The 21,891-nt window shown below is 42.8% G+C and overlaps 2 protein-coding genes and 1 long non-coding RNA gene across 13 annotated transcripts in view; 1 reads left to right on the top strand and 2 right to left on the bottom strand.

Annotated features, from left to right (window-relative positions):
- Nucleotides 1–18,985, top strand: part of LOC130204306 (transmembrane protein 163-like) — a 37,995-nt gene extending 19,010 nt beyond the window's left edge. Inside the window, exons 1-8 of one of the 7 annotated variants that reach the window (XM_056430938.1) lie at nt 49–854; nt 2,558–2,677; nt 5,711–5,754; nt 5,861–5,952; nt 6,879–6,975; nt 17,376–17,487; nt 17,629–17,770; nt 17,850–18,985. In XM_056430938.1, coding sequence (XP_056286913.1) covers nt 728–854; nt 2,558–2,677; nt 5,711–5,754; nt 5,861–5,952; nt 6,879–6,975; nt 17,376–17,487; nt 17,629–17,770; nt 17,850–17,910 — 795 coding nt within the window. In that variant the 5' untranslated portion in view covers nt 49–727 and the 3' untranslated portion in view covers nt 17,911–18,985. The other 6 variants (XM_056430944.1, XM_056430941.1, XM_056430940.1 and 3 more) reach the window with 6 other exon arrangements.
- On the bottom strand, nt 12,380–13,873 carry LOC130204309 (uncharacterized). 2 transcript variants are annotated; one of them, XR_008833616.1, is made up of 6 exons: nt 13,859–13,873; nt 13,213–13,674; nt 12,975–13,106; nt 12,740–12,819; nt 12,479–12,635; nt 12,380–12,394 (listed from the first exon to the last, which is right to left on the bottom strand). It is a non-coding gene; the product is annotated as an uncharacterized LOC130204309 (long non-coding RNA). The 2 variants fall into 2 exon arrangements; XR_008833617.1 differs by having other exon boundaries at nt 13,213–13,616.
- mgat5 (alpha-1,6-mannosylglycoprotein 6-beta-N-acetylglucosaminyltransferase) overlaps nt 18,904–21,891 on the bottom strand; it is a 40,871-nt gene continuing 37,883 nt past the window's right edge. For all 4 annotated transcript variants that reach the window (XM_056430926.1, XM_056430925.1, XM_056430927.1 and 1 more), the window contains 2 exons: nt 21,639–21,796; nt 18,904–21,266 (listed from right to left, as the gene is read on the bottom strand). In XM_056430926.1, the coding sequence (XP_056286901.1) occupies nt 21,068–21,266; nt 21,639–21,796 (357 nt within the window). In that variant the 3' untranslated portion in view covers nt 18,904–21,067. The remainder of the gene's footprint in view (nt 21,267–21,638; nt 21,797–21,891) is intronic.

Here is a 21,891-nt window from a genome sequence, read left to right as displayed (position 1 = left end):
CGGACATGTTAACTGTCCACATGGCGATGGATTAAGCGACAGTTCTTTTGTACGCGCGCGAGCGCAGGTGTAATGAACTCCACCGGGAGGCGTAGTAATTAGAGTTCAGGTGTGGCTATTTTCACGACGTCGCCAAATTGCAGCCAGTTGTGATGTTTTTGTTCTTCTTCTACTGCTTCGTCCAGACTGAGTTAAGTTAAGTCCACTTCCGGTTATCGCCTTCAAAATAAATAGCAAGCCGGTTTATTTTAATTGAAAACGCAACATTTTAACCCTACAACGTTTTAGCAAGAAGAATGCAGGCGTTTCAATGCTAAAATATAAAACGATTATATTAGATTGACTTTTTTTTAGAAATGTAACTATCTGTGAAATACATATCGTGGACCAAAATACACAATCTTACTGACTACACTAATTAAATTATTCAAAAACATCTGCAGAATACGAACAAAAAACAAAAGGCTCCGATGTATTTCATATTTGAACAAAACAAAAACATTTTTAGCGTCCTCTTTTTTTGGCCTTTGTTTTGAAGCTCATCTCTTCATTTCCGGTTTTCGTTTCGCCTCACGCTCGTGCAACTTGACCCGCAGCCCTTGCGAAGGAGTCTCCCCTCCCCTCTTTCTCGGTCTCTGGGAGTCCCCCCCCCTCCCTCCTCCTCCCGGCACCTCGCGCACAGGGTGACATTTTTCGAGTGCCTCACTCAACCGGAGCCGCCGAGAAGATGACGGACGCCGCCACACCGACAGACCCCACCGCCGTTGCGGACCCGGTGGTAGTGGACCCCAGTCCGGGAGAGGGTCTGAAGATGGACCAGGAGATGAAGATCACAGACAGCGTGGAGGACGGAGGTAGGCGGCGTGGCACGGGCTGGAAGTTACGCACCCAGCTTCATATAACTCCATATTATTATGATAGACAGAGCAGGATGTGGAATACAGTGTGTTCAACATGTGGAATAGAGTGTGTTCAAGATGTGGAATACAGTGTGTTCAACATGTGGAATACAGTGTTCAAGATGTGGAATACAGTGTGTTCAAGATGTGGAATAGAGTGTTCAAGATGTGGAATACAGTGTGTTCAACATGTGGAATACAGTGTTCAAGATGTGGAATACAGTGTGTTCAACATGTGGAATACAGTGTGTTCAAGATGTGGAATAGAGTGTTCAAGATATGGAATACAGTATGTTCAACATGTGGAATACAGTATGTTCAAGATGTGGAATACAGTGTGTTCAAGATGTGGAATATAGTGTATTCAAGATGTGGAATACAGTGTGTTCAACATGTGGAATACAGTGTGTTCAACATGTGGAATACAGTGTGTTCAAGATGTGGAATAGAGTGTTCAAGATATGGAATACAGTATGTTCAACATGTGGAATACAGTATGTTCAAGATGTGGAATACAGTGTGTTCAAGATGTGGAATATAGTGTATTCAAGATGTGGAATACAGTGTGTTCAACATGTGGAATACAGTGTGTTCAACATGTGGAATACAGTGTGTTCAACATGTGGAATACAGTGTTCAAGATGTGGAATACAGTGTTCAAGATGTGGAATACAGTGTTCAAGATGTGGAATAGAGTGTTCAAGATATGGAATAAAGTATGTTCAACATGTGGAATACAGTATGTTCAAGATGTGGAATAGAGTGTGTTCAACATGTGGAATACAGTGTGTTCAAGATGTGGAATACAGTGTGTTCAAGATGTGGAATACAGTGTTCAAGATGTGGAATACAGTATGTTCAACATGTGGAATACAGTATGTTCAAGATGTGGAATACAGTATGTTCAACATGTGGAATAGAGTGTGTTCAACATGTGGAATACAGTATGTTCAAGATGTGGAATACACTGTGTTCAACATGTGGAATACAGTATGTTCAAGATGTGGAATACACTGTGTTCAACATGTGGAATACAGTATGTTCAAGATGTGGAATAGTGTGTTCAAGATGTGGAATAGAGTGTGTTCAACATGTGGAATACAGTATGTTCAAGATGTGGAATAGAGTGTGTTCAACATGTGGAATACAGTATGTTCAAGATGTGGAATAGAGTGTGTTCAACATGTGGAATACAGTATGTTCAAGATGTGGAATACACTGTGTTCAAGATGTGGAATAGAGTGTGTTCAAGATGTGGAATACAGTGTGTTCCGCTTATACATACATTACTGGGTTGTTATTGCAGGTTTTCTTTGTGAGTGAATACATTAGTGAAACATGTGTGTGAAACATGTGTGTGTGTGTGTGTGTGTGTGTGTGTGTGTTTGTGTGTGTTTTGAGCTCTCCCAATGATCTGATACTGAGCTGTACGTTATAATAGATATGTCATGTATGTGTGTATGTGGGCAACATCATTGTCACTGTAACAGAATGGATGCATTTATCAAATTGGACTCGTATTATTTTTATTATTATAAACTGTGTGTCGTACAGTATGACGTCATAACGTCCTGAGACTAGAACTCCTTTGAGGAGACCGGTGACGCCTCTCGGTCCCAGCCGTGGGTCAACATGTGCCCCGTGCCGTCGTCTTGCAGGCCTCCTGGAGAGCAGCATGCGCCTGAAGCCCCACGAGGCGCAGAGCTACCGCAAGAAGGTCCTGTGGGTGTCCTGGGTCTCCATCGTGATCACCACCCTCATGGCCATCGCCGCTTTCAGTGAGTAAGGCCCCCCCACACACACACACATTTAAAACCGCCACCTGCCGCTTGTTGTCTTTAGTTGAGGGACGCTCGTGTTATTTACTGTGTGACGCCCATCACGTCTATTAAAAAAACAAAGACAACGTGCAGAACGCTCTGACGGTCCCGCTTCCCGGATCCTGTTCCCCAACCTTCAGCCTCCCACGGCTTACACTCTATAATAACATAAATACACATTTTCTTTCTGGGATTTGACTTTCTGATCCTCCCAGATGTTCGCATCAGTTTATATTTGTTATTTAATTTGTTATAAATGTCACGAGGCAGGCCACATATCTTTAACTCAACCTCGAGCCGAATCCCTCAGACGTCGCTTTGCATAGATGGTTTCCTGTAACGCAGAGGCCGATAACAGTGAGGAAGAATACCTTCTTCCTCTTCTATATGCAAACGTTGCTCTACGAACACATCATCGGTTTATTTCCATTTCTGGCCGACGGAGTGAAGAACACCCAGCGGTTCTTTGACTAACTGGGAGTCTCGTCTGAGGATGAAATTAATAATCTGGATTTGATGAGTCGGGTCTGACTCGGGGAGGCGAGGGGGCTCCAGTGGAGCCTCTTCCTGGGTTCAGCCCGTGTTGTTTCACACATCTTTCCCACTTCCTGGTCCGATAAGGAGGGAAGCAGCACTGCGAGGTCCACTTCATCCTGTGTGTGTGTGTGTGTGTGTGATGTTGTTTGCTCATTTCAAATCAGGGGAATCCCCCCCGTCTTCTTTTTTTGGTGAAGTTAATGTCATTTAAAAAACGCAGAATGCACGTGAAACATTAAATATTCAGATCTCATCACCGCTGAGCGACGCCTCCTGTTGCCTCATGAAGAAAAAACAACATTGATTGGCAAACAAGCCGCTGCTCAAACACCATAGATCTGTCACTCTGAGCCGCGCCATTGTAAACAGGAGCATTTCAACCATGTGAGAATATCCTGTTTCCAACCAGCTGTTCGCATCACGCTCCTCCCTTCACACATCTGCTTCTCGAAGAAGTGAAGCGAGAAGGTAACGAGGTAACTAGGTAACGAGGTAACGTCAATAAAACATCGGTGTTTTTTGGATCCAGCGACGTTCCCACTGAGATTCAAGTCTGTCGGTGTGTTCACAGGATGCCCCCCCCCCCCCTTCCCCCGTCCCCCGTCACACAGACAGAACGATGGGTATCACGCCCTGTCAAACATTAGCAGTATTCAAACATGTGTGTGTGTGTGTGTGTGTGTGTGTGTGAATGTTATTGGTGGCGAGCAGCTGCAGCTGTAAGTTGTACAGACGTTGCATTTGAGTTTTTGTCCCCGAGGCGACGGACGTCCCGCCGCCCTCGTCTTCAGGAGCTCGGCGCCACGTGACCCGGCGTCTGCAGAACTTAAAAACGACTCAAAAGTGGAACAAGAGGAGTCGTACCACACGGCTCCACCGGCACAGAAACAACGTCGACGGCAACGCGCTCCACTGATGAGCGGACCGGCGCTCCAGAAACAGCCAATAAACCGACAGAGAAAGCGTTTTATCTTGGGATGAGCGGGAGGGGGAGGTGTGTGTGTGTGTGTGCTGGCTTCCTCGGGAGCCAATTAGCCGTGGTCGAGGCTCAGCTTTGACAACTGCAGACTCATTCACACACAGTTTCTTCTCTCGGGCCTAATGAAGGAGATAGGAGGAGAGGAAAGGAGACGGGGGGGAGGGGAATCGATGAGGGAACGAGGGAGGGAGAGAAGCAGACGGATGTTTCAGAAGTCAGAAACACATCCCCGACGAGACCACTGGAGTAAATTTCACGGTGAGAATAAAGGCGTGAGTGTTTGCGCCGCCTGTAACCACACGGGTCCGAAGAGCAGCTCCACCCAGGATGTTTGAAGACGAGCCGTCGGCACACACACAACGCCACACGACGCCGCGTGCATCCAGATTAAATCGAGAAGACAAACTGGTTTCCAGTAGATTTCCAGTAGGTACAGTCAGGTCTGCGATGACGCAATATAGGGGTCGAAGTTCAGCTTTATTTCAATGAATAAAAGAAAACTATGGCATTACAGCCATTTTCACACAGCTCTCCACATGTTCAGAGGCTCAAAGGTAATCAGACGGTCGTCTTACAAATGGTTTGGTGGCCCGGTCATTGATTGATGATGTCATCGCTGATGGAAGGAGCAGGGTGAGTTTTGAGATGCCGTCGGCTCACATTCAGCCAAACGCTGCATAACACGCCGGACCCAGAACAAAGAGCTTCTCAAGGCAGAGAAATGGAATATTCATCAACAGAAAGACCCGCAAAGGAGCGGCGCCTGAAGGAGGCGGCGGCAGTGAAGGCCGGCAGAGCGTCGGAAGGGAGGAAACTCATCATCGTGACTGTTGTTCCACCTCTTCATCACTCGGGGCTCCTGTGACGCGACGGGTTGCGGAGGCTAAACGTGGTCGTCCAGATGTTTTTGTTTTCCCCGGTCTCTGGGTGTATTGTTTCCCAAACGCTCCGCCGCCTCATCCTCTCGGTCGCGTCGTTGCTCAGGTGTTACGTGTCGTGCGTCGGCGGGCTTCGTTTCTGTTTCCCCCCTCGCTCCGTGGAAGTGGATGATTGCTCCTCCGGCCCGGAGAGATGAGGCAATAACACGTTTGAAGGATGGATGAAAAGAAAAGAGGAGCGTTGGAGCCTGCAGGAGGAGAGAGAAACAGGAGAGGGGGGGGGGGGGGTCATAATTGCTCTATCCCTTCAGCAGAGCGTAGATGAGTGGATGCACAGGGAAGGAGGAGCTGAGTGTCTGGCCCCCAGTGAGCGCCGCTAAAAATAAACCTGGGATGAGAGGATCCCCCCCCCTCCCTCCATCTTCATCTCGCTTGTCTCTCTCCTCCCGATTGCCCCGCCGTTGCAGGTGTGCGGATGATTGCATGTTTTTAACACATCTACAGCCTTTGTTGTTGTTGTTGTTGTCATGTGCCTAGACAATATATGCAAAATAAAAGAGCTCCCTTCTTTAACGTCTCCTCCTGTTTCCCCTCCAGCCGTGTCCGTCATGCGCCACAGCGCGTCGGCGTTCGGGTTTGCCGTAAGTCGACCGCACACGATCCTCCACTTCCTCCCCAGGTGCTCCTGCGGCGGAGAGAGTGTGACACTAACTCCTCCCCCCCCCCCCCCCCCTCTCACACCTGCAGTTCAACGCCGTGCTGGACGTGCTGTCCTCGGCCATCGTGCTGTGGCGGTACAGAAACGCCGCCGCCGTCCACTCGGCGCACCGTGAATACATGTGAGTACCTAAAGTCCCGGAGAAGTTCCCGACTCATACATCCCAGTGTGTGTGTGTGTGTGTGTGTTTTAGTTGCTTGCATGTGATTCTAAACTAAATATGCTCTCACAGTTAAGACAAATAAAAGAGTCAATGTGTGTTTGTTGTATTTAAGATCCCAAACCAGAACCACAGGTTTGTATCAATAAAGCCAAATAATAAACGTTGATGTCATCAACCGTGAGCCTGGAGAACGTTCTCATTAAAACATCCACAAAGCTCTTTGACAGCGCTCATTAATCTCCTTCGGCAGCTAATTGGAGAAGTTCGGCCAGTAATTGGCTTACACACACACACACACACACACACAGCTGCTTTTTGTCAATTAGTCTGACAGTTAGTGAGGAAAAGCTAGTGACAACCAGCGAACCAATCATATTATTTCAATCCGTCTGCGTGTGGGAGAGGAGAGGAACAGGGCGGTTGCCAAGGTAACAAGCATCGAGATGAAATGCGGTTGTTGTGGGGCCGGCGGTCGTTAAAAAAACCGCAAACCACGCCCACCGCTTTGAGGTGACGGACGTGTCGTCCTCGCCGTAGTTGTGGCGCCTGATATTTGTGTGTGTGTGTGTGTGTGTGTCAGTCCTGTTGTGGATTCCCCGGAGGGATGTCATGCATTGCCGTGGTTACCTCGTGTGTGTGTGTGTGTGTGTGTGTGATCTGGATTGAACACGCGCCGGTAGCCGTGCATGGTCATGTGCTCCAGTGGTCTGTTTATGCGTCTCCATGGAGACCGTGTCTACCGGGTCGAGGTGTAAACATCTGCCGCCTCCTCCCAGAGCATCTCCACCGCGGGACGCCGCTAACCGCCATCCAGCGTCGTCTGTTCCTCTTCATCTCGTGTCGGCCTCCTCCTCTCACTCACTTCACTCTCTCCTCCTCCGCAGAGCCTGTGTGATCCTGGGCGTGGTGTTCATCCTGTCCTCCCTGTGCATCATGGGTAAGGCCATCCACGACCTGGCCACCAAGCTGCTACCTGAAGTGGTAAGAAGTGGTTCATCATCGATTAGCAACATACACACACACACACTAGGCCATACGAGAGCATCAGATCACACGACCACAGATTGAAAGAAAGACGAGGTTGTGCCATCATGGTTGCAAAAGCGTGTGTGTGTGTGTGTGTGTGAGAGGGTGTGTGTGTGTGTGTGTGTTGCTGCTGGATCAAGAATGCCACAGGTCTCAGGTGTGAAGACTCGGGAGCGTTCGCAGCTCCTGAAATAGTTTTATTGCCCTGCTGCCGAGCACGAGTCATCGGTCTAGGAATGGCTCCAAAGGATGTGAGCGATGATGATGATGATGATGAGGAGGAGTAAATATGGGATCATTATGCTTCAGTGTGAGCCTCGGACGTGTGATTACATGTTTATAAAGCGAGCTGCATACGCCCCCATGCCTCATGAGGATATAAGGGTATGAGGACATAATATATACATATGCACATATCCTCATGTCCTCATACCCTATATACTATGACCTATATATATATATATATATATATGCATATATATATACGCATATATATGTATATGTATGTATGTATATATATATATGCATATATATATATACAGGACTGTCTCAGAAAATTAGAATATTGTGATGAAGTTCTTTATTTTCTGTAATGCAATCAAAAAAACAAAAATGTCATGCATTCTGGATTCATTACAAATCAACTGAAATATTGCAAGCCTTTTATTCTTTTAATATTGCTGATTATGGCTTACAGCTTAAGAAAACTCAAATATCCTATCTCTAAATATTAGAATATCATGTAAAAGTATACTAGTAGGGTATTAAACAAATCACTTGAATTGTCTAATTAACTCGAAACACCTGCAAGGGTTTCCTGAGCCTTGACAAACACTCAGCTGTTATAAATCTTTTTTTTAACTTGGTCTGAGGAAATATTAAAATTTTATGAGATAGGATTTTAGAGTTTTCTTAAGCTGTAAGCCATAATCAGCAATATTAAAAGAATAAAAGGGTTGCAATATTTCAGTTGATTTGTAATGAATCCAGAATGCATGACATTTTTGTTTTTTTAATTGCATTACATAAAATAAAGAACTTTATCACAATATTCTAATTTTCTGAGACAGTCCTGTATGTGTGTATATATATGTGTGTGTGTGTATATATATATATATATGCATGCATATATATATGTGTGTGTGTATATATATATGCATGCATATATATATATATGCATATATATATATATATATGCATATATATATATATATATATACATACATATATATATATATACTAGTGCTGTGAAAAATAACGCGTTCACGCGTTATGATTAAATTACAGGATTAATTAGTAAAAAAATTTTACCGCATTTAACGCATGCGCAGAATGAGCTTCCAATCCGTCTGTTGTTGGTCGTCTCTAACCAGCAGCATGTCATTCTGTCTCTACGTGTCGCGTTAACACGACTCCGATCTCTGTCTCGCGCGCCGCAGACCTCCGATACCGGCGTGTGCGCCGGTGAGCAAATTATGTGCACCCCTGTGTATAAATGTATATATGTGATTAATCATGATTAATCCACAGAAACCTGTGATTAACCTGATTAAAAATTTTAATCGTTTCACAGCCCTAATATATACATACATATATATATATGCATATATATATATATATATATATATACACAGTGGTGACTGAAAGTATTCAGACCCTTTTAAAATGTTCACTTTGTTTCATTGCATCCATTTGCTAAAATGAAATAAGTTCATTTCATTTTTGAATGTTCACTCAGCACCCCATCCTGACAGAAAAAAACAGAAATGTAGACATTTTTGCAAATTTATTAAAAAAGAAAAACTGAACTATCTCGTGGACTCCTGACCGCTGCTCCGCTCGTCCTCTGAGGCCGTTCATGGCGTTTAGCGGGCAGCACGAAGGCGTAGTGGTCTGGGCACTTTATCACTGGACTGTAAGACGAATGTGAAGGTCTGCGGTGACCTCAGAGAGTTGAGGCCCAAAGCCACCAGGTGTGTGTGTCTAAAGGGTTCCTCCACATCTGTGTGTGTGTGTGTCTCACTTTGAATGTTGATGTTTCACTCATAAAGGTGCACCAGGCATTTTGAATATTGTATTTTGAAGCAGTAAGGCCTCCAACATGTCCCCTCCAGAAGCCTCTCGTGCAGGGGTGTCAAACTCATTTTCACCGGGGGCCCCATCAGCCTCATGGCTGCCCTCAAAGGGCCGGTTGTCACTAACACGGTATAATTCTAACTACTCCAGAACATATTGTTAAATAAATGTCTTTGCATTTGTTTGTTGTTTATTTAGGTGTACTTTTGAAAAAAATACAAGCCCCGGCAGTGACAAACTTTTTTTGTTGAAAAAACATAGAAATCGAAAATAATTTGAGAAGAAGCGTTTCACAGTGGTGCCGTTCAACTCCCGCCAGTGCCTCGAGAATCAGATCGAATCAGATCGTGTATTTGAATTTTTAGGTTTTTGAAAAAAATACAAGCCCCGGCAGTGACAAACTTTATTTTTGTGAAAAAAAATAGAAATCGAAAATAATTTGAGAAGCGTTTCACAGTGGTGCCGTTCAACTCCCGCCAGTGCCTCAAGAATCAGATCGAATCAGATCGTGTATTTGAATTTTTAGGTTTTTGAAAAAAATACAAGCCCCGGCAGTGACAAACTTTTTTTGGGGGAAAAAATAGAAATCGAAAATAATTTGAGAAGAAGCGTTTCACAGTGGTGCCGTTCAACTCCCGCCAGTGCCTCAAGAATCAGATCGTGTATTTGAAATGTTAGGTTTTTGAAAAAAAAATGAAAAAATACAAGCCCCGGCAGTGACAAACATTTTTTTGGAAAAAAAATAGAAATCGAAAATATGTTCGAAATAAAGGTCAAAGTATAGTATGCCAAAAATATGTCAAAATATGTCGAAATTAAAGTCATTGTAGAGCAGTGGTCGCCAACCCGTCGATCTCCAAAATAAAATTATAATCAGAAACACATTGTTCCTTGTTTTCGAACATTTTCTAAAGTGTCTTCTGAAATGTTTTCTTCCTGACTGGAAGATTGACGTCAGAAAAGATCTCCGCCTGATTTTAATGAACGCCTGAAAACGGGTTTGCTTATGTTGTCAGCTGTGCGCCCCGAAGAGGGGAGCTGCAGAAAGACCTTGATAACTTCACATATTGCACAAGCTCAAAGTACACCGACATAAAACTACGTCATCAATAAATAAATGTACCTTCGTGTACATGTTTACGTTATTAACAGGTTACGCCTGCGCGACAGCCGAGATTCTTGGCGACTTGCCAGGTCTTATCAGTGAGTTGGGCTTTTCTGCTGTTGTCCTTCAAAACAAAAGCTCAACATTTAGCTTTTTTTTCTTGTCAGATAGAGCAATCTGGTTTACTTGAAAGTGATTGCAATTGAATTTATTCTATTATTTGAAAAGGGACAGATACAGGAGTCACAAATGGTGATTCTCATATTTATTATATGAAAATTATTTGAATCTGAGGATGTCTGTAGAGTTGATGTGAACGTAATCACCAACGGTCTGAGTTCAGAACCAATCCCAGATGAGAAAACTTTCATGAATACCAAATTTGCCCCGAAAAACTCACCAAATCAAAGACCAGGATTTCTGACAGACTGCCTGTCTGTGATTATGAGCTCACAGATAGAGTTCAGTCACTCCCATAACACTGACTGGAGTCACATGGCTTGATGGCGAGAGCTGAACTTACATGAGTTGCATTGACTGATCATGTTGTCAGTGTCGTGCTGTAATTGGATTGGATTCAGGTACAGAGGCAACGAAATGTAAATAAATACAACATTTATATTGGTAGTTCATCCAGCTGCTCATTGCAAATGTGTTTTTTCTTGTTCATATTTAACAAATATCTTACTTGTTATATTACACTTAAATTATGTGTACCTGGTCACATCAATTTGAACGCTGGACCAAAATGACAATTAGGCCAAATAAAAAGTTGTAAGTCCAGTCTGGACCGTCGTTTTCTCTCAACAGGTAGATCTTGCCGGTCATGAAGGCGGAGGTCAGGGATCAAAAAGGTTGGTGACCACTGTTGTAGAGTATGCCAAAATATGTCGAAATTAAAGTCATTGTGACTCCATTAGCAGTGTATCAAATAAACATTACGGTTATATAGTTAGCCTTGAATTGGTATACATTGTTAAATTCTTGCCCTGAAAAAGTTGATAATCTGGAAGATCCATTCCAGGGGTTTTGGTCAGGGTTTGTGTCGGGATACCCGATAAGGAGTGACAAAGCAGTTTTATTTTCCTTTGTTGCTCCTCCACTACGGTCTCCACCTGCTCCCTCACAAACGATTGAGCTCTTTTTATACCCCTGGTGACTAAATGGACCGAACCAATACCATCTATAGAGGTGAGTTTATCCATCGCAAAATGTACGCTAATATATTTACACGCTTTTACTAACCCCCCAAATATCCATATTAATTTACAGCCACATTTAGACTTCCTATAACTGAAGTAAATTATAAATCCATAGTTTTACTTTAATAAACACAGCAACACATGGCTTCACTTCCCCCTACCGATTCCTTCAGTTGGTATTTCCCAGACCTATAAAGTGGTGGTCATGGACACTGGGAAGTCATTTGCCAGATCACCCTGGGGAGAGGAGACCTGTTCCAGAGAGCCCTGGGAGGAAGACACCTGAAACTGGTAAGTTGTTGCAATATACACACACTGTATGTCTGCAGCCACAATCCCTGCATTTTCTGTTTATTAGCAATGGCCCACTATGTGCGGTTGTAAGAGTCGCGTCGAGACTCTGCTGCAACTACATTTCCAAGGTGTTTTTTTTGTAAACCTTTATTTGTGTCTGCAGGATCTAAAGAGTGGGAGTGCGTTGTTACAATATGTTTTACGTAGTCACAAGCCCTAAAGTGGAGCTGTGTTGGTGGTTAACAGTAAGTCTGCTGTATATCTTTTCACTAACACTATTTATTTTCTAGGTACCTGGATCACAGATGGTGTGCAGCTTTCTGATGGACATTGAGCTGATGTCCAAGTATAAATGGATAGTGAATAAAGTTGTATCTGGTTTTTTGGCAGGTGAGAGACTAGGAGTCTCACTTATAGAAAGTCTTGTTGCATAACAAGGTTGAATGCAACTGTCACGCCGTTTTTGCTGATGACAGCAAAAACCTAAGTCCAGCTTTTAAAAAAAAAATGTTTTTCATTCTTTGTTTTATTACTAGCTTATTGAGGTGTGTACAAGAGTTGAAATGCATTAAATTGAGACTTGAGTTCAAATGGAACAATGAATTTTATTACATACAAATGAAACATTTCAAAAATATGCATATTTGACTGAAGCAGGTATGGCTGTCTGCAATTCCATCAGGATGCTGGTCCCCATCTGTAACAGAGAAAGGACAACGTTTGAGAAAACATGTTTTTTTTAAACGACAAGAATGTGTTGTTTCCTGTGTGGCAGCCTTACCTTGATGAACTTCACTGGCAGATAGCTTTCCTGGTCTCATGAGGTGGTAGGATCAAACTGGATGACCTGCAACAAAAAGAAAACAATTAATGACACTAACAAACTTACCATTTGGACCTTGTGCGAGGCACATCTAGGATGCTGAACTTCTTGGAAGCTGTGAACATAACAAATGCACTTCAAATTTAATATGAAGAGAAATTAAGCAATCATGAATATCTTCAGTGTGTTAGACTGAAATTCATTAGGTTTTCCACTCACCACATTCCAAAAACCATGTGTAGGTAACTTGGCCCTCCAAACAGGTATTTTTGTCCATCTCTGTATTTCACTCCAACAGCCTGCATGACATGAAAAGGTTATTTTTATTAGCTTTTTCACATTCATTGTCCACCTTGACTTAATTTAACAAACATTAGTGAGCGTGTTCTTAATATTACTCCAATACAAATTACTCTTTCAGAGGAAAATAATGTTAACTCTTTTCTAGGCTCACCTGAGAAAAGAGTAACACGTGGGCCTGAGCTACAAAACTGGTTCCCAGGTTGGGTGTGAGACAAATAAGGTTTAGGATTTATTAAAAGGCTCCAGTCAAAGATGGCTGCTACTCCACCTCCTTGGTCTGCACCTGGGGAGAGAACAAATAAACATGCACCATAACGTTAGTGAGAATATTAGGCATAATATGGAACAAGAAACGTATTGCACGTCATCATTCATCCTGCAGTAGCTACCTTTGTCCCGCGGAGTCTCGACGCACTCCTCCGTCCTCTCACCGCCACGTTGAGTCAGCTCGACGTCCATCGGCGAGTTCCAGACCAACAGCTGCACACCGTCTGTGATGCAGGGACATAGAATATAGATGGTGTGTGAGTGGTGGGGTAAAGGAACTTGTGTATGGATGTATGGTTGAAGAGTGTATGTCTGAGCCCATGGGTACTCCAACGGGAATGCCAAGAATTAGAAAATGCAAGTTTTTTCCCCATGTGGCTGCAAACATACAGTGTGTGTGTGTGTGTGTGTGTGTGTGTGTGTGTGTGTGTGTGTGTGTGTGTGTGTGTGTATTGCAACTACTTATCTGGTTCAGGTGTCTTCCTCCCATGGATCTCTGGAACAGGTCTTCTCTCTCCATGGATATCTGCCAAAATAGTTCCCAAGGTCCGTGACCACCGCTTTATAGGTCCGGGAAATACCAACTGAAGGAATCGGTAGGGGGAAGTGAAGACATGTGTTGCTGTGTTTATTAAAGTAAAACTATGGATTTATAATTTACTTCAGTTATAGGAAGTCTAAATGTGGCTGTAAATTAATATGGATATTTGGGGGGTTAGTAAAAGCGTGTAAATATATGAGCGTACATTTTGCGATGGATAAACTCACCTCTATAGATGGTATTGGTTCGGTCCAATTAGTCACCAGGGGTATAAAAAGAGCTCAATCGTTTTGCGAGGGAGTGGGTGGAGACCAGTAGAACTGTGGTGGAGGAGCAACAAAGGAAAATAAAACTGCTTTTTCACTCCTTATCCCGACACAAACCCTGACCAAAACTACTTCAAACCCCTGGAATGGATCTTCCAGATTATCAACTTTTTCAGGGCAAGAATTTAACAATGTATACCAATTCAAGGTTAACTATATAACCTTCATGTTTATTTGATACTCTGCTAATGGACTCACAACAAATAAACATTTAAAACACGTTCATTGTAAGCTGGTTGTGTTAAAGTGGTTAAACTATGTGTGTGTGTGTGTGTGTATAATGTGCATTAACAGTTTGTTAGTTTGTTTGTGTATTTTATTCAATCAATCAAATACAATATTATTCTATATAATATACAAAAGATAAAGACTGAAAAGGTATAGATAGAAGCAACAAACCCGGCCTTATAGTTTATTCTTAACCGGCTGCAACTTAACAAAGTTAGACGTCAATCAAAGACGCCCATCTCACTTTCCCCAGAGCTTAAAGAAGCGTCTTTGTAACAGTCTGAAACACAAGAGATTACATTTACAAGAGAGGTGAAGTAAAGCCAAGCAGGAAATCCCAATATTCAACAAGTTGTGGTCAGAATTCGGTCTCAATGAAGAACTTTAAAAACAATTCTTGGCTTTTCTAAAAGTGACAAACGACCCGAGGTGAAAAGCACGAGAGACGAGAGAGTACGTGGGTCACGCAACGTAAAGTCTACATGAAATAACCACGTGGAGTATTGTGCGTAGAGTACATCATTTGACAAAAGCATTTCCCCATTTTAAATCACAATGTTTCTGCGAAATGATGCGAGTAAAACAACATCTAACACACACATACAAAGTAATCAATAACAATACAAATAATAATTACTCAAGCCCCACTCACTCAAAGCAGCTCAATATAGAACACGCACCACTGACATGTAACAGGAACTGAGACGGGCATTTTTCTATATTAGTATAGTATGCCAAAATATGTTACAAATAAAAGTCATAGTATAGTATGCCAAAATAAAAGTCATAGTATAGTATGCCAAAATATGTCAAAAATAAAGGTCATAGTTTAGTATGCCGAAATATACTATACTATAACTTCTATTTTTGACATATTTTGGAATACTATACTATGACTTATTTTGGCATACTATACTATGACTTTAATTTTGACATATTTTGGCATACTATACTATGACTTTTATTTTGACATATTTTGGCATACTATACTTTGACTTTAATTTTGACATATTTTGGCATAATATACTTTGACTTTTATTTTGGCATACTATACTATGACTTTAATTTTGACATATTTTGGCATTCTATACTCGACTTTCATTTTGACATACTATACTATGACTTGTATTTTTGACAGATTTTGGCATACTATACTATGACTTTTATTTTGACATATTTCGGCATACTATACTCGACTTTAATTTTGACATACTATACTATGACTTTTATTTTTGACATTTTGGCATACTATACTATGACTTTAATTTTGACATACTATGACTTTAATTTTGACATATTTTGGCATACTATACTATGACTTTTATTTTGACATATTTTGGCATACTATACTATGACTTTAATTTTGACATATTTTGGCATACTATACTATGACTTTTATTTTGACATATTTTGGCATACTATACTTTGACTTTAATTTTGACATATTTTGGCATAATATACTTTGACTATAATTTTGACATATTTTGGCATTCTATACTCGACTTTAATTTTGACATACTATACTATGACTTTTATTTTTGACATTTTGGCATACTATACTATGACTTTAATTTTGACATACTATACTATGACTTTAATTTTGACATATTTTGGCATACTATACTATGACTTTTATTTTTGACATATTTGTCATACTATGACTTTAATTTTGACATATTTGGCATACTATACTATGACTTTTATTTTTGACATATTTTGGCATATGACTTTAATTTTGACATATTTTGGCATACTATACTAGACTTTAATTTTGACATACTATACTATGACTTTTATTTTTGACATATTTTGGCATACTATACTTTGACTTTTATTTTGACATATTTTGGCATACTATACTATGACTTTTATTTTTGACATATTTTGGCATACTATACATGACTTTAATTTTGACATACTATACTATGACTTTATTTTTGACATATTTGTCATACTATGACTTTAATTTTGACATATTTGGCATACTATACTATGACTTTTATTTTTGACAGATTTTGGCATACTATACTATGACTTTTATTTTGACATATTTTGGCATACTATACTAGACTTTAATTTTGACATACTATACTATGACTTTAATTTTGACATATTTTGGCATACTATACTATGACTTTAATTTTGACATACTATACTATGACTTTAATTTTGGCATACTATACTATGACTTTTATTTTGACATACTATACTATGACTTTAATTTTGACATATTTTGGCATACTATACTATGACTTATTTTTGACATATTTTGACATACTATGACTTTAATTTTGACATATTTTGGCATACTATGACTTTTATTTCGACATATTTTGGCATACTATACTATGACTTTTATTTCGACATACTATACTATGACTTTAATTTTGACATATTTTGGCATACTATACTATGACCTTTAATTTTGACATATTTTGGCATACTATACTATGACTTTTATTTTGACATACTATACTATGACTTTAATTTTGACATATTTTGGCATACTATACTATGACCTTTAATTTTGGCATACTATACTATGACTTTTATTTTTTGACATTTTGGCATACTATACTATGACTTTAATTTTGACATACTATACTATGACTTTAATTTTGGCATACTATACTATGACTTTTATTTTGACATATTTTGGCATACTATACTATGACTTATTTTTGACATATTTTGGCATACTATGACTTTTAGTTTGACATATTTTGGCATACTATACTTTGACTTTTATTTTGACATATTTTGGCATACTATACTATGACCTTTAATTTTGACATATTTTGGCATACTATACTATGACTTTTATTTCGACATATTTTGGCATAATATACTATGACTTTTATTTTGACATACTATACTATGACTTTTATTTTTTGACATATTTTGGCATACTATTCTATGACCTTTATTTTGACATACTATAACCTTTATTTTGAAATACTTTTATTTTTACTTTCTATACCCTTTACTTTTACATTATTTTGACACACTATACTTCATGTTTGACATTTCGTTTAGTGGAGTCTTTGAACTGGAGCGGTCATGTGACATTCACACACGGAGACGACGGGCAGCAGCTCAGCGTCTGGAGGAGCCTCAGACTGGCAGGCATTGCAGGTGAAGAGCGCTCCACCCAATAGAAACGAGCCGTTCCTCCTCTCTCTTCCCGCAGGACGACTTCCTGTTCAGCGTGTCCATCGTCAGCGGCGTGGTGTGCTGCATCCTGGCCGTGATCAAGTTCATGCTCGGCAAAGTGCTCACGAGCCGCGTCCTCATCACCGACGGTAGGCGCCGACACCTCGTCCGCTCGCATGTGTGCCGTAAGAGGCATTTAAAGGCCCCGTCATGCCCGCTGTGTACCACTAGGGGGCCACGGCCTCCTCACCTGTGTAAGAAAAACAAGACCTGCATTTTTGTCTTTGCAGGCTTCAACTCGCTGGTGGGCGGAGTCATGGGCTTCTCCATTCTCATCAGTGTGGAGGTGTTCAAGCACGAGCCCCAGGTGTGGTACCTGGATGGGTCGATCGGCGTCCTCATGGGCCTCACCATCCTCGCCTACGGCATCAAGTGAGTGACGGAGGTCCTTCCGGGAGGAGCGGCGTTCTCCTCTCGCACCGGGTCTGACCGGCGTGAACTCCTCCCGCAGGCTGCTGCTCGACATGGTGCCGCGGGTCCGGCAAACCAGGAGCTACGAGCGCTTTGAGTGACGGGCCGCGGAGAGGACGAGGGTTTAGGCGGGGATGGAAAGAGGCGGCCCCTCTCTCCACGGACAATCACACGGAGGCCGCGCCAGTTCCTGCTCACAGTATTTATCTCGTCGTGGCAGCGTTTCAGAAACGTGACGCCGGTCCCGGACGATAAGAATCGTTTTGTGACCTCGCTCGGCCTCAGAAGGGAAACCAGACACGCGATCAGTAGCTTCAGCGCCGCCTTATTTCATTTATTTCTTAAAGTTGAAGTTAAGTTCAAGCGTCTTAGTATTTTGAAAATTGTTATTATAAGTTGCGCCATCTACTGGTCAGGTGGCGTACCTGCCGCACACGTGATGAATATATTTGACTAAAACAGTTACAACTCTTAGTTTGTTGTCGTGGATTTGAGCTCCGTCACAACGCACAACACGGACTTTAGACGAGTCAGGTTCCTTGAAGGTTTCTTGGCTTAGTCGAGTTTAGGGATTTTAAAAAGGGAACAGGTGATCATCAAATGATCATTTACAAAAGACAACCGTATCCAGACTTGCTGTCGCACGGTGAGTCAGAGGCTGTTAATCAAAGCGTCTTTGAGTCCTTTGAAAAGCGCTATAAAAGTTGTAATGCAATATTATAATTATTTACTTCGCATTAATGTTATTTATGATGTATAGTGTTCTATCACAGTGGATCCCACCTGGACCGACGTCTCTTCCCATCCCAGCTGGGCTCCTCCCTGAAGCCTGAGATCGGTGCGTCAGCTGTCAGCCGATTGGTCTGACGCTTCCTCCCGTCGCTGTAACCGGGTGGATGTGTCGTCACTTTTTATTTATATTTAAAGTTGTGAGAAACTTTTAGCAAATGGAGTTCAATTTGTGCCCGAAATGTTGGTGAGGCGCAGATTTCACTCCATTTCTGCTCAGCGTCGGAATATATAGACGGAAACTGTCCCGTCCCGATGTCAATATCTGTGTTGCTGTGATGTGAAACAAATAAACAGAGTCCGAGCCTTTTGTCACAGAAAAAAGGTTTATTTAAAAATAAAGTTATATCCCTCTTACCCATCAAGGACTGTGAAAACAAAACTAAAGTTGTCATTGCGTTCTTCACTTTGTGTCATTCCACATGTTCACAGGAAGGAGGAAAAACAAAGTCACATGTTCGTTACCACGTGTCCAACGGAGACATTCGATGCCAAGGCTCTAGGAACCGCCGTTCTCTAGGAACCTCCCTGTTCTCTAGGAACCGCTCAGCGCTCTAGGAACCGCCCTGTTCTCTAGGAACCGCCCTGTTCTCTAGGACCCGCCCACTCCTCTAGGAACCTCTCCAACATGCTTCCAATAAGCCCGACTAAGAAAGTCGGGCTTATTGGCTTCAGCTTTCACTGTTTACTTGTTCGTACTCGACAGTTTATGTAAATAAAATTAAATTCCCATTTCCTAATTTATTCACTGGAGGAAAAAAAGTTGAATGGATGTTTGTGAAATCAGAATCTGCTGGAAGAGATCCAGTTAGAGTGAAACGTGAACAGCAAACATTTGAGTCAGTCAGAATCGCCGCCATCACAAATTTAGGATTCAAATGATCATATTTTGAATTGTATTTGAAGTCAGATGAGACTCTGCATGTTTGTCTTCAATGTGACCCGTAGGACTTCGGGGGGGAGAGAACCCTTCAGCCGATATGTGGAGTTAGATTTGGGGTCGAAGGTCTTCTTGTATTCGTTTGTATTCTCTTCATCCGCTCACTGATGAGCGGGACCGACCCGTTCAGAAGGCACATCACGCTCTCTGAAACGATAACTTGCGTGTTTACAAAAGTTAAAAAAGAATAACACAAACGAGGTGAAAGTGACGGCGAGGCGGATTCACACAAACGGAAAGAAACGTGATTGTAATTCAAAGTGAAACGAGGCGGCCGTCTTTAACGGGGATGACGATGAAGAGGACGAAGACGAGCCCCGTCCCTCTCGTTATTCAACGCTAAAGATTTCTCGTGCGCGTATGTTCTTGTCGTAAAACATCACAATTATTTTTTTGTCGTTAAAACTTTTTCTATAAAACAGAATGTCTGAAGCGGCTCAGACGCGTCGAGCTCGTTGTCTTTAAATTACTCTCCATAAATAAAAATCTATAAAGAAAAGAAACACACACCCCTCCTATAAATAAAGAAAGATCTCCAGCGAAACACAAATAAAGATTTGTATACAAAATAAATAAAAAAGAAAACCTTTAAAACAATATACAGTGTTACTAACATCTCGTAGATGACCGTAGTGCAGTGATTCTCTCAATTTCACTTTTAGATTCATTTTTCTTTGCAAATCAGGATCCTGACCTCCGTGGGAAGAGAGGAGGAGATGCGAGTTTTGTTTTTGCGACGCTTAGTTATTAGCGAGGAAGGATTTGAGCTGGAGGCGAGTGGAGCTGTATGTGAACCCCTCGCCTCCGTCACTACGCCCCCTACTGGCCTTTGGGTGCAAAACACACTCCATCCTCTCCTTTAAAAAAAAATGAATTGACATTTCAAGCAAGTGTGCAATTTAAAAGTGAATGTGTGAAGATTAAGGGTCCCCCGGCTGACCCCCACAGGCCCCGCCTCTCTTTTAAAGGGCAAACGAGGGCCGCTGCTTCAGGCTCAGGGGTCAGGGTATCTAGGGATCTGCGATACAGCTCGCCCTCTCCGTGATCGCACGGGCGAGACAACGAGTTGGTTACAGTGTAGAACTGGGTTCTTCTTTAGCCGCCGTGTGTGTGTGTGTGTGTGTGTGTGTGTTTTGCGGGCCTTCTGGCGAGCCAGTCCAGTGCAAACCTACCTAAAGAATAAACAGTTTCAGATTAGACCAGGAGGGGAGGGGGGGGGCTGAGCTGAGCCTCCTTGGTCCCTTGCTGCCCTGAACCTGAAGACGGACAGACAGGAAGTCACCGATCGTCTCAAAGTCTCCGACGGGTCCTTTTCCTGGATTCAAGTAATATTTCACACGGCTTCCACAGAACCAGGGGGCCGGGTGGAGGCTCAGGGTGGGGAGGGGGTAATAAATATGATGGACATACGCAGTCTCTTCTGTCCAGACATCGTCCCACAGAAGTGTGTTTGTAGATTCTAAAACACGCCAGCTGCTCAGACTTCACTTGGCCACGCCCCCCCCCCCCCCCCCCCCATGGGCCTGGTGCTATAGGCAGTCTTTGCACAGCGCCACCTGGCCCTTCATGTAGTCGCGGCACGGGCAGATGCGCCGCAGCGTCTGGTGGGCGCCGGCGCAGCTGAACAGCAGCAGGTCGGCCTGGAAGATGCAGTGGCGCCGGACGTCGCTGTAGGCCGGCACCAGCGTGTTGCTGCTGGACTCCACCGTCTGGCAGTCCACGCCGAACCTGAGAGAGAGAGAGGGGGAGAGAGGAGAGAGACAGAGAGGGAGAGAGAGACAGAGGGAGAGACAGAGAGAGAGAGGGAGAGAGACAGAGAGAGAGAGAGGGGGGGGAGAGGGAGAGAGAGAAGAGAGGGAGAGAGAGGGAGACAGAGAGAGAGGGAGAGAGGGACAGAGAGAGACAGGGAGAGAGAGGGGGAGGAGAGAGAGAGACAAACTTTTAAACAAACTGGGCCCTCTGGTGGTTTCAACATGATACTGCAGGTTATTGGATTTCGCGTCTAGATGCCGAACTGTACATTTCAATTCAAACCGGTTGTGCGCTGCCCCCTAGTGGCCACTTTTAGAACCTCGCCTAGAACACGGAGGAGAGTCCCACCTGGCCAGGTCCTTGTCCTTGTTGAGGTGCTGGAAGAAGGACGGCTCACAGATGAGATGCTCCTCCTGACACACCTGCTTGCAGCTGTGTCCCGGCTCGGCCAATTTCACCTGCAGGGTGCTGAGGGGGGGCCACATCACCTGGCCGTGGCAGAAGTCCTGACCACACACACACACACACACACACACACACACGGAGTCAGCGTAATCGAGCTTCGAGATGCGAAATGAGCTCCAGGGAGTTTGTGGCAGCG

Source organism: Pseudoliparis swirei, chromosome 14, assembly GCF_029220125.1.
Source record: "Pseudoliparis swirei isolate HS2019 ecotype Mariana Trench chromosome 14, NWPU_hadal_v1, whole genome shotgun sequence".
NCBI lineage: Eukaryota > Metazoa > Chordata > Actinopteri > Perciformes > Liparidae > Pseudoliparis > Pseudoliparis swirei.
This window is presented reverse-complemented; position numbering and strand designations above follow the sequence as displayed.